General features: G+C 38.1%; 1 protein-coding gene across 1 annotated transcript in view; it reads right to left on the bottom strand.

Annotated features, from left to right (window-relative positions):
* Positions 1 to 5,315: 5,315 nt before the first annotated feature.
* LOC136832537 (serine/threonine-protein kinase Sgk2-like) overlaps positions 5,316 to 15,341 on the bottom strand; it is a 33,550-nt gene continuing 23,524 nt past the window's right edge. The window contains exons 3-13 of the mRNA XM_067093516.1: positions 14,207 to 14,302; positions 13,576 to 13,679; positions 12,768 to 12,911; positions 12,089 to 12,205; positions 11,701 to 11,806; positions 11,156 to 11,323; positions 10,254 to 10,352; positions 9,637 to 9,807; positions 8,775 to 8,948; positions 7,187 to 7,327; positions 5,316 to 6,805 (exon numbers count right to left, since the gene is read on the bottom strand). Coding sequence (XP_066949617.1) covers positions 6,641 to 6,805; positions 7,187 to 7,327; positions 8,775 to 8,948; positions 9,637 to 9,807; positions 10,254 to 10,352; positions 11,156 to 11,323; positions 11,701 to 11,806; positions 12,089 to 12,205; positions 12,768 to 12,911; positions 13,576 to 13,679; positions 14,207 to 14,302 — 1,485 coding nt within the window. The 3' untranslated portion in view covers positions 5,316 to 6,640. The remainder of the gene's footprint in view (positions 6,806 to 7,186; positions 7,328 to 8,774; positions 8,949 to 9,636; positions 9,808 to 10,253; positions 10,353 to 11,155; positions 11,324 to 11,700; positions 11,807 to 12,088; positions 12,206 to 12,767; positions 12,912 to 13,575; positions 13,680 to 14,206; positions 14,303 to 15,341) is intronic.

Here is a 15,341-nt window from a genome sequence, read left to right as displayed (position 1 = left end):
AGTTATGTTGGATATCTGACAATGTATAAAATTGATAAATGTTATTAAAGCTACATTTCGACTAATAATGGTAAATATTAAAGGCACTCTACAATGAATGTTTGATAAAACAAACTTGCAGAACTTTAAAAGTTGACGCAGGATTAATAGTAAAGCATGGTTAAAACCAAAAACTAATTAAATAGACAATACAGAGGCACTGAATTAAATCAAATAAATATTCCTAAACATGAATCACTAATAAATTACATTTTACAGAAACATTATTTATTTTTGGCTCTCTCGTGAAGTCGTATTAAACAACATACAGACTTCATTCATCCAAATGGGAAACAAGAATAAAAAGTAAATACAATTACGTTGTCGCCATCATAAAGTATAAAATAAAGTCAACTTAGCCTAAAACGCTCTTGAAATAAATATATAAACGCATGAATGAGTCAGGAATAACACACTTATAAGTTTTCAGTAAAATTATGACCTACAAAATAATTGGCAATATCTAGTAAGTACAAAAGATAATGACTAATATTTCAAGAATACTATATTAAATTTCTCTGTGTTCAATATACAGGATTAATTAGGAAATAAATACTGACTCATTAAATCTTAAGGCTAGTTAGTGGATTTTACTGAAATTAGTTAGAGAACCAAATATAAGATAATGACTGACAACTTTTGAAAACTAGTAACATTAATGCGTTTGATATATGATAATTTAATGATAAAGTAATTCAAGGTAAGATAATTAAATCCAAAGTATCATATATTTCGAGAGGTAAAAGTCAGTAAGAGCAAAAAAAAAAAGTTATCTTCATATCGTGAATTAGTGAGCAACGTAATTTACAGTTACGGTTTACTGTTCGCTTCTTTTATCTGGTCCCACTTCGACGAAGGCGCTCTGTGAGACCCACAAATTAATTTACTATTATATACAGTAGTTCAGAGACATTTAAGCCTTACGGGGCTCCCATAAGGCCTCGAGACCTACCTAAAGTGGTGCTTTCTCTGCGAGCAAAATTTCAGTCGCACATTCAGATAGAAAGCCCACTGCAATTCAGCAAGAACAAGAGAGAGAGAGAGAGAGAGAGAGAGAGAGAGAGAGAGAGAGAGAGAGAGAGAGAGAGAGAGAGAGAGAGAGAGAGAGAGAGAGAGAGACAACTGGGCACATCTTAAGTTACAACACATACAGCATTAACCTTTTTGATATTTTACCACTACTGTTAATTTCAAACACTTTTTTATCGTCGTCACTTTGATACCTAACCTATTCGTTATGATCATTTTTCTTTCTCCACATTTCTATTCTTCATGATTACGGCAACTCGAATATCTCAGTTGATCAATTTATGCAAAAGATATAATTTAATCAGTTTATGACTTCTTATCGAATCTTTACATGGAAAAAACGATCAAATTAAATCGTCCTAGGACACAGAAAAGATTTATTAACACAGCGACCCCGAATAAAGATCAAGCTGAGGAAAAGAAGAAGAAGTATGTGACAGTGTTTATCAGGATTTTGTTACGATGACATTGCATGCTTGATCGTCGTTGACTTTGAATGATTTTCCGTGACAATGAATATGTCGAGTTTCTTCACCTTTCGTCCAGTTTATTTAATGTGCATTAAGCGAATTTTAGGAGAACTTAAACAAGACTAGAAGAGCTTTATGACATTCAAGTGGTCTAGGCAATACTAAGACGTGAATGATGTAATAAGGTGAGCTAGGCCTAGGTCTATTGTGTATTATTTCTTTTATAGAGCTTTATTACAGACGGTAATATTTACAGACGTCTTGGCTTAGGATATATTCAGGCTTGCTGTAGATCCATGCTAGTGTCCTTTACCCAGCTTAGTGAGTTATCATAATCGTAAATAGTCCAAATAGGCTACTGTTATTACAGGTGAAGGAAAACTTTGAAATCAGGAAAGGTAGGAATTCGGGCAAGTCCGGTCTACCCATTTGGTATTGGTTTGAAATATTATTTATTGAAATTTGAGAAATATCCCCGGAAAACTCATTACACACATTACTGTACGTCTGTCAGTAATGGGGGACAGGAGGGGTTAGGCTATAGGGTGGGGAAAATACACAAACCAATGAAATTCATGGCTGATCCTAACCTAATCTTCTTTAACATAACTTGACATAAGAATCCCAAATCTGTAATAAGGCCAGTTACTGAATTGCATTTGTAGCGTAACCCCCTTTTTTTTTTTTTTTTTTTTTTTTTTTTTTTTTTTTACCTAACCCTAGAGTATGGTGTGGGACTGAAAACATATAAAAGTTGCCTACATTCGAGTTTAGCATGGACATTCGGTGTTTTCTTGAATGATTTTTCATGGGATAACGGATTCTGGTGAATTTGACTTTTTTAATTTTGTAGGATATCTATATTAAACCCAGATCATTCCTTGTTATGCTTAAAAGTAATGGGTATATTTTTATATGAAAATATGATTATCTAATGTTTTAGTGTGTGCTTAGAATGTTTCTGATTATTTTTTTTTTTTTAGCAAATTAATAGTTTTAGAGTTACTAGACATCCCTTACATCCTTTGTTTATACACAAAACAAGGTAAATACTTTGGCATATTTTAGCCTAACCTGTGTAGGATATGGGCCCTTATCAGGCCTGGGGGTTGCCCCTCCAGACTCCCTCACCTAACCTAACTGTAAATTGAATAAATATGGGCACCTGAAGTCACTTTATTTAACCTGAAATGCCTTCATCCAAGCAAGGTCTCTTGTTCTTCAGTTGGTCACTGTTATGGCCACACACTCATCTTGAAGAAAAGTGATTGCATGTTGCCATTGTATTTTTCACTAAGTATACTTCTTTTTCTTTTAAATCCAGCACCAACCTTCCTTTGGAAGTAGTTGCTGTGTTAGGATATGCTTTCCTTACTTTAAACTTCATTTGCTCCACCCATCAGGATGACCCATCCCCATCGCTTTCAATTCCTGGACTTCTAGGTAGTTCCTGAATTACACACACAAAACTTTAAGATTCTGGTAGGTCTTGAAAGATGTGGCCAGCCCTGAAGTGGTTTTTTTTTTTTTACCTGAGGCAGGCATTGTTTCTTAACCTCATGTTCTGATTCCCTCAGAACAGTGCCCGTCTTGTTACATGAGACAAACTTTCCACTTGAAGAGGAAGTCAATCTACATTGTCTCTAAAATGTCTCGTCATAGAAAAAAATTGTAAATTGAAGGTAATTGGCATTTTTTCTAGATGTACAAACTCAAAGTTACATTAATACTGCTAACCTACCTGACATTTCTCCTTTTTTACTTAAGAAAAAGTGGGGCTGACAGGTTAGTTGGTGGTACCCCTACCCTTCACCTACCTGAGTACTGTATAGTTAATTACCTTGTAACCAAGCTTCAGTAAATGAACCAGGTTTCACTAAAGGTTTATCACATAAAAGACCTAGGGTTTGTATATCTTGGAAAAACACAGTATCTTCAGTTTGCATTATTGCATTTGAATCCCAGAAGTCATAGCACCCTTCTGAGCGTAGCCCTGGTGACCTTGAGCACATATAAGTTCTTGTGTATTTCTTTGAGCTTAATATCTGTATTTATGCAGTGTTATTTAGTGCTTTCTGTGTTATTTAGTGATTTCTGTTAATGAGCCAGTGATAAGATAAAAATTTCGTATGTTACAACGATGTTTCTCCTTGGCCACGTTTTCTGGAGATAATGTTCTCTGTATGTAATGGTAGTTCACGCTATTTGTGGGTTACAAAAACTGGTCAATTCCAGAAAATTGTCATGCTGGTGAACAGTCAGCTCTTCAAAAGTTCAGAGGTGACATTTTTGTTTACAAAGATACTCAGAAAATGTTTCCACTAACTGATGTGTTACTAAGGCAGATCTTAACCTTCCAGTGTTCAAGTTCAAGGCAAGGGCAAGTAATTCGAGGGTTGGGCCACAATGTCATTGTCATTATTAAGCTAGTGGGGATGTTGTGACTGTAGTCTGGAGGGCAATTTTCCCAAGTCAAGGCTAGGACCTAATTTCCTAGATTACTTTGGGTGAGGTTAGGGTGGGCGCCCCGGAGGGGCCACCCTATGTTAACATATGGGTAGGGACGTATTCCTCTAACTTTCCATACAACATTTTCATGCTTTATAATTTTGTGGTGATTGTTACTGTTGATACAACTGTATATTGTTTGACAAATTATGTTGTGATTTGTGCATTTCTTACCTTTGTGCAGTCACGTATTTAGGCAAGAATTACCAATATGAAGACTTGCATCGTATCCTGTTTCTAGTGGTGATATTTTGAAGGTATTCCGATGCTGTGCTGGCCGCTTTTAGCACTTACACCATACTCGAGAGCTTCTGCGATCTATTAAGACTTCTTGTGATGAAGTCCCGGAATGTTTTCTGATTCCTCCCTTTTTCAACACCTGATATATTTAGATAACAGTGGCTGTCATAATGTTCAAGTTTACAAAAACGTGTCAGAAGTGACACGTTTTTGTAAAACAGTGTCAGTGCACCTTGTGAATTCTTCGCCTGATAGTTATATAGTTACATTCACTACCAGTCTCGTCAATAACCATTACCTTTCCATCTTTCACCTCTGGTATTGTTCCTTTTTCGGTAGTACTGTGTTTGGGACACTCTCTGTTGTGTTTTTATAGCCCACGTTAAGGGAAAATTTTTGTTACGCGTCCATCACTGCTAATACAGCATGTTACGTACAGTTCCGTTTATTGTTCGGGCTAATTTGCAAACCAAGGCTAATCAAGTATAGCGAACTTTATAGTCCTGGATTTTGTTCAGAAACACATAATGGTCATCATAGAAAATAAAGGCACCCTTCAGTCCTTAATTTGCCTTTATTTAACGCACATTGTTGACGTCTCCTTAATTTAGCGTTTATTTTATTTATTATGATAGCACATCGATGAAATCCAACTGTTTTATGTATGGTTTTAGGCAAGAATTTGAATATGAAATGAGTGGCATCTTAGACAGTCGCAATAAGCCCTTCGTTGGCTGAGTTGGTTGAGCTTCGGACTGTCACTCGATGGGCCGGAGTTCATTTCCCCCGGCCGGCTGATGAAGAGTTAGAGGAGTTTATTTCTGGTGATAGAAATTAATTTCTCGCTATAATGTGGTTCGGATTCCACAATAAGCTGTAGGTCCCGTTGCTAAGTAACCAATTGGTTCTTAGCCACGTAAAATAAGTCTAGTCCTTCTGGCCAGCCCTAGGAGAGCTGTTAATCAGCTCAGTGGTCTGGTAAAACCAAGGTATACTTTTAACTTAGTCGCAGCAGAGGGTAATAACAGCTTTTGATATCCATCAATTTTATTTAAGAGTGACATCATCCTTACGTGTACAGCTTTATATCTACCAATGTACACAACTTTTACATAAATAAAAAGAGAATATTTAAGTATACAGCCGTAGGCACAACCTCAGTAGTAGCAGACTAAGACATCTAATATCACAGGAACAAAAATACCTCTGTTTCTTATAACAGATCAGCATTTTTATCTTTTTACAGTATCTTAGGACCTACAAGAGTAATACAAAATAAATATTTATGTTTCAGTCTCAGGTTGATTTATGTGATATGATGTGGCGAGAAGTGATTTTTATGGTTAACCAAGTGATGTGTGGCATTTTTAGGTATGGTGACTTTTTTTTATCCTTTATGTACCAGAAGCACTTGGCATGACGGATGCTCATGAGGAATGCTCTTATGTACAAGATGACGATGATAATGATGATGACAGTGAGTTTGTTTATGGGTTTCCATTGAATGATTATAGTGACAGAGTATGATAGTGATTGCTTTCATTTTTGTAGTTGAAGGCAGTTTAAGTTTTCTAGCGACAGTGATCTAAATTTTTGCAAAACTGTCAACAAATTGTTTGCTTATTCAACACTGGAAAGCAAAGAATGGTCGATGTGTATGGCACCAATAAGTAAGGCAGTTATTCTCACAGGGGTTGTGTCGTAGTTGAAGACTCGAGAGGCCATAGGTTTTATCAGTCCCTGATTTCTTCCAGCACGAGATGGGAGTCTGCCTTTCTCCGTGTTTCATAAGTCTCTGGGCTTTTCGTAGACGCCGAAGGTGAGACTTTGCTCGTCTCGGTGTCTGCTTTAACGACTAAAATAGTGACACAGAGAACACACCTTTGGAAGACTAAATGCTATCCCTCTTGGTCCATTAGTTCTGAATTACGGTGCGTTATTGAGCCATGGCGACTATGGTTTAGTTTTTGTGATGTTTAGGATCTTCGAGAGAGAGAGAGAGAGAGAGAGAGAGAGAGAGAGAGAGAGAGAGAGAGAGAGAGAGAGAGAGAGAGAGAGAGAGAATCCATTTAATTTTTAATCTTAGTCTCTTCCTAGAAGGAACCAACGTCCGAAAATGTTGCATCTTCCGTGGGTAGGATACCATCATGGTACGCCATGGCTTCTATCAGAAGCCCTTTTAAAATGAAAACTAGTCCGCATTGCAATTGCGTGACCTCTTTACGCCGTCGGCAATTCTTGGTAGCCTTCCACTTCTGTACGGGACATATTGGAAGCCCAAGAATTCTGGATGGGTTCCAGATAGCTGCCTGGATAGACAGACAGAAAATAAGTGGTTCTACACTGCACTGTTTTCAGTAGCCTTCCATTTCGATGGGAGGGGCGTAGCTGAAGCCCTGGAACACGTGATCGACGGCCTGGACGGACGCAGACAGCCCCTGGGACGAAGCTGGGGATTGTCCGAAGATGGCCTCCTTCGTAAACATCGGGTCAACGTTTCGGGTGTCCGCTTCACCGTTCTGCAAAGAAAAACATTTTCATTTAACTTCCCGATCGTGTGGTCTGCTCATGTCGTTTTCCTTTTCAGACATGATCATTCTGTTTTGTTGGAGCTCGCTAGTCTACTTAGTAGCATCTTGACTTGCTTTATAGGAATATGTACACAATGAATGTCGTGTTGCAGTAATGACTGGATTGTGTAAGGGTATGGGTCAGTGAGAAATGAATGAACGCAGGAACACCGTACGTTTCGCCTAATGCTATTTCAGCCTGGATCAGTGGCGAGTACGGAAAGTAAATATACATATATTTTTTTTATTTTGCTCTGTTATTGTTTGTTAAGCTGACATTTGCATCAGCATCTATTTGTGTCGAAATAACTTTCTTTCATTGTTACTTACTACTGTTGGAGTGAAGGGTGGCGTGATTCCCCTCTTGTTTACAAGGTTCCAGTCGATGGCCTTGAAGAATTCGTGGCTTTTGACGTCTTCTCCGTCTCTGATTCCAGATCCCAGGCGATGGCGTGGTTCCTTCTGTAGGAGCTGCAATGAGGAATTTTTTTCCATAAGTCTAAAAGGACTAGGCTTCAGGTTTTTACAGACCAGCTTAGTCTACGACCACTGGTTTCATGTCAGATCCAACGAATGGTTTTATACTTGTGTTGGTATATATGTATATATATATGTGTGTGTAAGTCTGTAGATCATATTCACTACTGTGTAATGTAATGTAATTGCTTCAGCGATTTCTTGTTCATCCAGAAAAAAATTATTAATGAAATTCTGCTGCGAATTCAAACTCTCATTTGCCAGAAGGCCGAATAGAGCCTAAATCATTATTTCACTATGAAGGAAAAAAGTTTATTTCATCTGAGTCATACATTTATTTGTCGATATCATACATTTACGATAGAGCCAAATTAAACGCGTCCTTATCTTTTTAAGTGCATTTTCCGCCATGACAGTATGCTGTGCTCCAAAGAGCGGTTAGAGTCCTGAATTGTAAAAAGCAGATTATCTCGTCGATAAGGCGCAAGGGAAGGTGATCTGATGAGGGTGTGGCTATATTTAGTGCCAGTTAATACCGATCATGTCAGTTCAGCATGACGACAAGGAAAGTGTGGTAAATCTTTTCTGGTTTTGCCACCAAGGTATAATGTTTAATAGATTGCGTTCTAGCCGTTCCTGTAATCATCAGGTAACTTGTAGTTAGGACTCTTTCGATGCAAAATTTTATGAATAAAAACCTCGCAGTATTATTATTATTATTATTATTATTATTATTATTATTATTATTATTATTATTGGTCTGTCACAGCCATCCTATTCGACTGGGTGGTTTTTATAGTGTGGAGGGCGTTCCGGGTTGCGTCCTGCCTCCTTAGGAGTCCATCACTTTTCTCACTATGTGCGCTGTTTCTAGTAGCACACTTTTCTGCATGAGTCCTGGAACTACTTCGGCATCTAGTTTTTCCAGATTCCTTTTCAGGGATCTTGGAATCGTGCTCAGTGTCCCTATGATTATGGACACAGTTTCCACTGGCATATTCCATATCTTTCTTATTTCGATTTTCAGGCTTGATACTTATAATTTTTTTTCTTTCTTTCTCATCTACTCTGGTGTCCCATGGTATTGCGACATCAATGAGTGGTACTTTCTTGATTATCATTATTATTATTATTATTATTATTATTATTATTATTATTATTATTATTGTTATTATTATTATTATTATTATTATTCATAAGATGAGCCCCATTCATACGGAACAAGCTCGCAGTGGCCAGTGACTTGAAATTCAAGCTTCCAAAGAATATTATGGTGTCCACTAGAAAGACGTAACAGAAGGTAATGCGAAATACAGAAAGAATAGATCACGAGTCAAAATAGATTTTAAAAAATGTAAATAAATTATTAAAATACAAGAATTGAATTCTTAATTGAAGTGGAGGTCCTGTCGTAAAAAAACTTAAAAAGAATCATTCTTACCCCTTGTAACAAGTCTCGGGCCTTGTTAGACACCGTGTGCTTCAGTTTCAGGGGCTTGTTCAAGATGGCGTCGTACATGGCGGGGGTGTCCCTCGAGTAGAAGGGAGGGAGACCGTACAGCATCTCGTAGAGAACGGCGCCGAGCGTCCACCAGTCCACCGATCTTGAGTAGGGCTGTTTGGAGAGGCGAAAGGAAAGGGAAATGTTCACTTCTTTTCACTTGATTTTGTTCTGTTTTTTTTGGTCGCGATTTTTTCCCTTTTAATGGGAAGTAGTAGCTTGGTGAATAAAGCTGTTTTCTTTGATATATTATGGTGCCCTTTTTTAGCTTGTAAAGGGGGTAGAATTAGTGATGTCCTAAAGGTACTGTGTGTTTTATAGTGAACAAAGCTTTTTTTTGAGACAGTATGGAGGGAGTTTTTATTTTGTAAAGGAGTTAGAATTAGTAACGTCAAAAAGTTACTGTATCTTTTAAAATGGCTTATTGAACATATACACTTCCTTTCCTCCTCCATTTTTACCTCTGAAAATGTTGGTGAGTTTGTTACCAGGATTCCTCGAAAAGTTATACGAGGATTCCAACAAAAAATGACTAAAAGAATGGCTTTTTTTATTTTTTGTTACTTGCGTCAAATAATTATAATTTGTAAGAGATAGGAATATTGCCCTTTGGGGTGAAGGAATCTTAGTAATCTGCTCTTTCCTAAAAGTCTAATTACTCAAGTTTTCAACGAAACCGAAAACACGAGGTAATAACAGTAAACTGTCCGTTCAGTGGCCCTGGCATTTAAAATATAAAAACCACAAACAAAGAAAACTTGAAGAGGCTCCGAGTCCTTCCTTCGTGTCCTCCCTTTCTCACCTGTTTCTTCAGAATTTCGGGCGCCAGGTATTCGGGCGTCCCGCAGAAGGTGCCCGTCTTGGAGGCGTTGGTCTGCAGCCCTTCCTTGCACAGGCCGAAGTCCGTCAGAACTATGTGGCCTTCGGTGTCCAGTAGTATGTTCTCGGGCTTCAGGTCTCGGTAAACGATTCCCTGGGAAAAAGAGAAACGAAAGCCGTGAGTGTGAGCCGTAGGGATAAGTGGAACACCTTCCTTTTAAGTGTAAGCAAAAATATAAGCTAAGCAAAAATAAGTGGAAAGACGTGATCGCTGAAACAAAATTGTCTCATGAGTCGTTAGAATGACCACCAAGACGTTAAATGCAATTGAAACATGAATGTGAGTCAGGAATGAGCGGAATGATATGAATTGTGATGTCAGTCATTTTTCATTTCCTTTGACTCATTGTCATTGATATTCTGACAATGAAGCATCTATATTGAAGAGTGGGGTAGCAAAATTATTGATAAAAAATATTACTGCACATAACAACAGAAGGTTCAGTAATAATAATGATAATGACAACTCATTACTATTATCATTTTATAGCAGCAGCGGTAGTAGTAGTACCAGTAGTAGTGATGATGGTAAATAATTACCTTGCTGTGCATGTAAGTAAGGGCGCAGCAGATCTCTGCGGCATAAAATCTCGCTCTGGGTTCGGCGAAGATGCGCTCTCTCTGCAAGTGGAAGAAGAGCTGCAAAGACAAAAAGAAAATGGATTCAATTAGATTTCTTAAAGAAAAAATTTTGAGTTTACTGGGTCTCCTTATTAGGGAGATAACCTGAGTTCGAATTCCGGGTGAGAGAGGAGTGATATTGACAGGTTCTTTTTGGATTCCATCTGCTTCTGATGGCCCATTTAGTGAATTAAGTTGTGGTAGTTAGTGGACTTTAGTGGGTTACAGCCAGGATTTAGAAAGATAAGGGGTAGCAACCGCACCTTAAAATGCTATCTGAGAAACGGGAGGGTTACACCTTTGTGTGTGCTTGTGTATTTCTTCTTGAACGTGTACTTGATACACACAAACACGTGTACGCACAGAAGGAGCTCTCGGGTTTATTATCATTTTATTTTAAGCAGTTCTAAACTTATAGTTTAAGCAATTCTGATAATTATATTTTAAGCAACTCTAAACTTATAATTATATTTTAAGCAATTCTAAACTTATAATTGTATTTTAAGCAGTTCTAAACTTATAATTGTATTTTAAGCAACTCTAAACTTGGGAGTTGTGCCCTTCCATCTATACTTATGATGCTACTAAAGGTTTCTTTGGCTCCCCTCTGCATTGCTTTCTTGCAGGTTACTTTTTTATACGTTCTCTTGCGTCTCTCCTCGCTAGGCTGTCCAACTTCTCTAATCTTGCCTTAGCACTATTTCAATTCTCAAAATACAAATCTCTCAAGCTGGCCCTACGAGGGCGTAGCAATGTGACAAAGTGGTCTCTTAAAACCACACAATGATAAAGGGCTCTATCCAGACATTTTGGAATCTCACCTCTCCCCCGTTGACGTAGTCCATGACGAAGAAGATCTTTTGGGAAGTCGTGAAAGCGAAGTGTAATTGAACCAGGTAAGGGTGGTTGAGCATCTTGATGAGCACTGAGCGTTCGCTCAGCACGTGGGCAGTCTCGTTTCGCCGGACGATCATCCGTTTGTTCAGGACCTGAGGTCAAATGGGAGGTCACATGTTAGTAGGATTGTACTCTGCATTAGGACTGATTAACTCTTGTTAGATATGTTCACAATTGCCGTCTCATGCTAGTGGAGGTTGTTGCCATAACTAAACTCTCTGTTTATTACTGTCGTCTGCTGTAGGTTTTCTGTTTTGCTTGAAGTCTGCTTGATAAGGATTGAATTCATATTTTGAATGCAAAGGGAAATGTATAATAGATTGGTGATTTTTTTTTAAACATATTTTATGACTTCGCTTATTGTTTTCTCATAGTAAATTGGAATTGATTCTGATTAATCGTATAGAAAGTGTCCTCTGAGAGTCATTTTCAGAGAGAGAGAGAGAGAGAGAGAGAGAGAGAGAGTTACCTTGACAGCGTAGATTTTGTTGTCCTCCCGGTATCTGGCGACCATCACCTTGCCGAAACTCCCTTTGCCGACAACCGACAAAAATTCGAAATCGGCTGGTGTCAGTCTGAAAGCGGCGAGATCAGAGGAAAATCAGTGGGACAACGCACGTAAAATTTCTGAGCATCTTTCAAATTCCTGACACGAATTTGAATATTGCGTAATCCATATAGTTTATGCAGCGGTCATCAAGATTGTCAAACCAAAGAGGTGAGATGAATGCCTAACCTCTCATAGCTAGCTTTTGGATGAACCTGCATTGATTTGCGGTATGTGAAAACATTGAAGACTACTGCGACTACTTTTTCTTTACTGATTTTTATCTTATTCATTTCGGTTTCGAACTTACGATTTCTTCTCGGCGCATCCGAGGTCGATACTCGACTGAGATTGGAGGGTTCCCTTCTCACTGAAGGAAGAGTCGTCGTCGTTGTCTTTAGTGGTTCCTGCAGTTGGAATAGGCTTTCTGTGAGAGGAAGGCAGAAGAAGAATTAGCAGGGGGTTACAGTGCGGTGAAAAAAGTGGTTTAACTGAAACCTCACTATTTTGCTGGGCAGATTTTATTGAGGTTAATGGCCTGAAGTTTGCTGAAACAGCTTACTGTTAGGCTTTCTGTCTGTAGCCTATGCATTTTACTGTATTTTTGTTACTGTCTTGAGGTATTTGTTTGTGTCTGTAGATGGACGTCTCTGCAGTGTCCCTGAACATAATGGCTCAAAGTGGTGTGAGGTTCTTGTGAAAGTGGTATTATTTGTGCTGCTTATTGCTACGGATCGTACAGTGCGTGATACCGTGGTAATTGGGAGTTACTGTTACCCAGAAGCTTCTTGTGTACAGGAATACGATTACTTTACACATAAAAGTGGTATTATTTGTGCTGCTTATCGCTACGAATTTTACCGTGATAATTGGCTGTAATATTACCTTGAACCTTCGTGTATACAGAAATATGACTATTACACATTGCTTTGAGGTTGTAGCTAGAGAAGAAGCCTTCCGCCAACGTGAAGCCCCTCTGAATTTCTTACCTTGCTGGAATTGGCGCACCAGGCGGCATGAGTAGTTTCGGGTCGAGGATGATGGGAGTGTTGGCTGGGGAACCTCCGGAGTCGCTGCTACTTCCGGAGGAGGATCGGAATTTGTCTAGCTGCAGGAACTCCCTTACTTCCGGTCTGATCAGGAGAGAGAGAGAGAAAGAGTTACTTTATATGTTTTTTTTAATGAAAGGAAATTTACGGACATTCATTGAAGTTGCTGGAAATTTTATTGTATTTTTGAATCGGTAACTACCAGATTAAATTTTGCTGACTATTGTGGAATTGTTGCTTTGATGTTAATGGAATTCTAAGAGCGGTTTCAGTTGTAAGATTGGTGGCCCCTGTGGTTTTTAGGGCCTGGTATTGAAATATTTCTGAAATTTCTGTTCTTTTTGAAGTTTGGTTTTGGGATTCTTACAGAATTCGTGTTTTAAAGAATCTTTTATTAGAAAGAAGCGTATTTCCAAAGCTGGTTTCATAAAACAAAGTAATGAAACTACTTTCGTAAAACTGATCAAACGATGGCTACAGAAAAATCACCATAATTCTTAGTATAAAAATACTGATCTAAAAGAAATAAATTGTGTGAACATTGGTGGGAATAATAGATTTTTGCAATTTCAACAAACCGGTGAGATTCTTTGTAGCAAGAGGCTGGCATTGAGAAATAAGTGGAATTCACACTGCCAAAAATTGATGGCATTGTCCAGAAGGCACTGATTACGAACTACCATCATTACTGTGAAGATAAACATGTATCAAACATGACTGACGTTAAGGAGAGAGGTTTAAAACTCACAAGGTGACAATTCTGGGATCCACCATTATTGCCTGGATGAAGGTATCCACTTTCTCTCTCTCGACTGTCTCTCCATCCGGGAGTTTTACTGCTAGAGAACGATCCTGGGGAAAAAAACAAACCGATATTAATTTAAAAAAAATGTTGAATTTAGATTAAAAAAAAAAATTGATATTAAAGTGATTCATGTTGAAATAATAAACGGAACCTTTGATTGTTGGGAAACGGACCTGATGATAAAACAATGACGGAAAATTAAATATTCATGTAGAATAAATTTGTTCCATGATCATGAACTGCTCTACGCCCCGTAATGTTAATTATATTTGAGCTCTGAATTAAGTAATTTCGTGTCCCTTGGTTATATATACATATATATATATATATATATATATATATATATATATATATATATATATATATATATATATATATATATGTGTGTGTGTGTGGGAGAGTGTTTGTATTATCACCTCTCTCAGGATCAGGTTTAACTATGTTTCCCCGAAGCCTAAGTTTGACAAGAGCCACACGTAGCCTGTTCCACGAAAAGTGAATATAATATAATATACAGTAAGTAATGTACCCAGTAAAAGCAAAGTCTCAGAATTCAGATATATTAAACTCCTACCTTCTGTTGGACGGTCTCTTGTAGTCTGAGGAATTCCTTGTATCGTCTCAGGATAAACCAACATTTCATATCATTCTGCACGACCACTTTGAAGATCTGTCAAGGAATTGAAAGAGTAAAGGTTAGAGTTTTAATTAACACGCCCTGCTTTTGGTTTTCTGTAAAAGGAAACTATTGAGATGTCTTTGGCTGTCCATCCGCACTCTTTCTGTCCGCCCTCAGATCTTAAAAACTACTGAGGCTAGAGGGCTGCAAATTGGTATGTTGATCATTCACCCTCCAGTCATCAAACATACCAAATTGCAGCCCTCTAGCCTCAGTGGTTTTTATTTTATTCAAGGTTAAAGTTAGCCATGATCGTGCGTCTGGCAACGCTATAGGACAGACCACCACCATGCCGTGGAAGAAGGTTTCATGGGCTGCGGCTGAGAGTTTCATACAGCATTATACGCTGTACAGAAAACTCGATTGCGCCGAAGAAACTTTTGCGCATTTTTTACTTGTTTAAGTTTGAAATGTGTGTCAGAGAGCATATTTTGTTTAATTGTTTACTTATCAGTCCCTTGAATATATTAAAGATATCCGAATGTTTTACGATATTTAGTTGTAGAAAATGTAATGGTCTGTTTTTAAATAGTAATCTATTTTTTAATATTAATTTTCGATAGTAATTGCGCTGTTCGTATTGTGGTACTGAATAACACGACGGTTTTTAGTGCCAGGTCATTATTAGTCACCTGTATACCCGGTTTGTCAGTGTGCTTGTCACTCTTACCTTGTCAACTCAACTCCCACAAACTTAGTACAAAGATAGACTTGTCATTCATTCATGAAGTTAAGATAGTATGTCCGTGCACTAGTGAGCACTTTATGTCACCGATGTCAGTAACCATGTGACTTAGACCTTCTTACTTAATAGGGTGTAGCATCGGGGGCGTTCAGTATTTCACGACCACGTCTTCCTCCGGGAAAGTGTCAGGGTCATCTACTTTTGTAAGAACCATGGCGGAGTCTTTTTTTTGAATCTTAAGATCAGTCGAAGTGTTCTTAAAGAGAAGTTGGTCGAGGGTTGGTAAGGGTATATTTATTGCCTTGGTGATGTTCTCAGAAAACTTGCTTTTCTGAAAACTGTTGG

The sequence above is a fragment of the Macrobrachium rosenbergii genome, chromosome 50 (assembly GCF_040412425.1).
Source record: "Macrobrachium rosenbergii isolate ZJJX-2024 chromosome 50, ASM4041242v1, whole genome shotgun sequence".
NCBI lineage: Eukaryota > Metazoa > Arthropoda > Malacostraca > Decapoda > Palaemonidae > Macrobrachium > Macrobrachium rosenbergii.
Note: the sequence above shows the minus strand (reverse complement) of the source record. Positions and strands in the feature narration are given on the sequence as shown.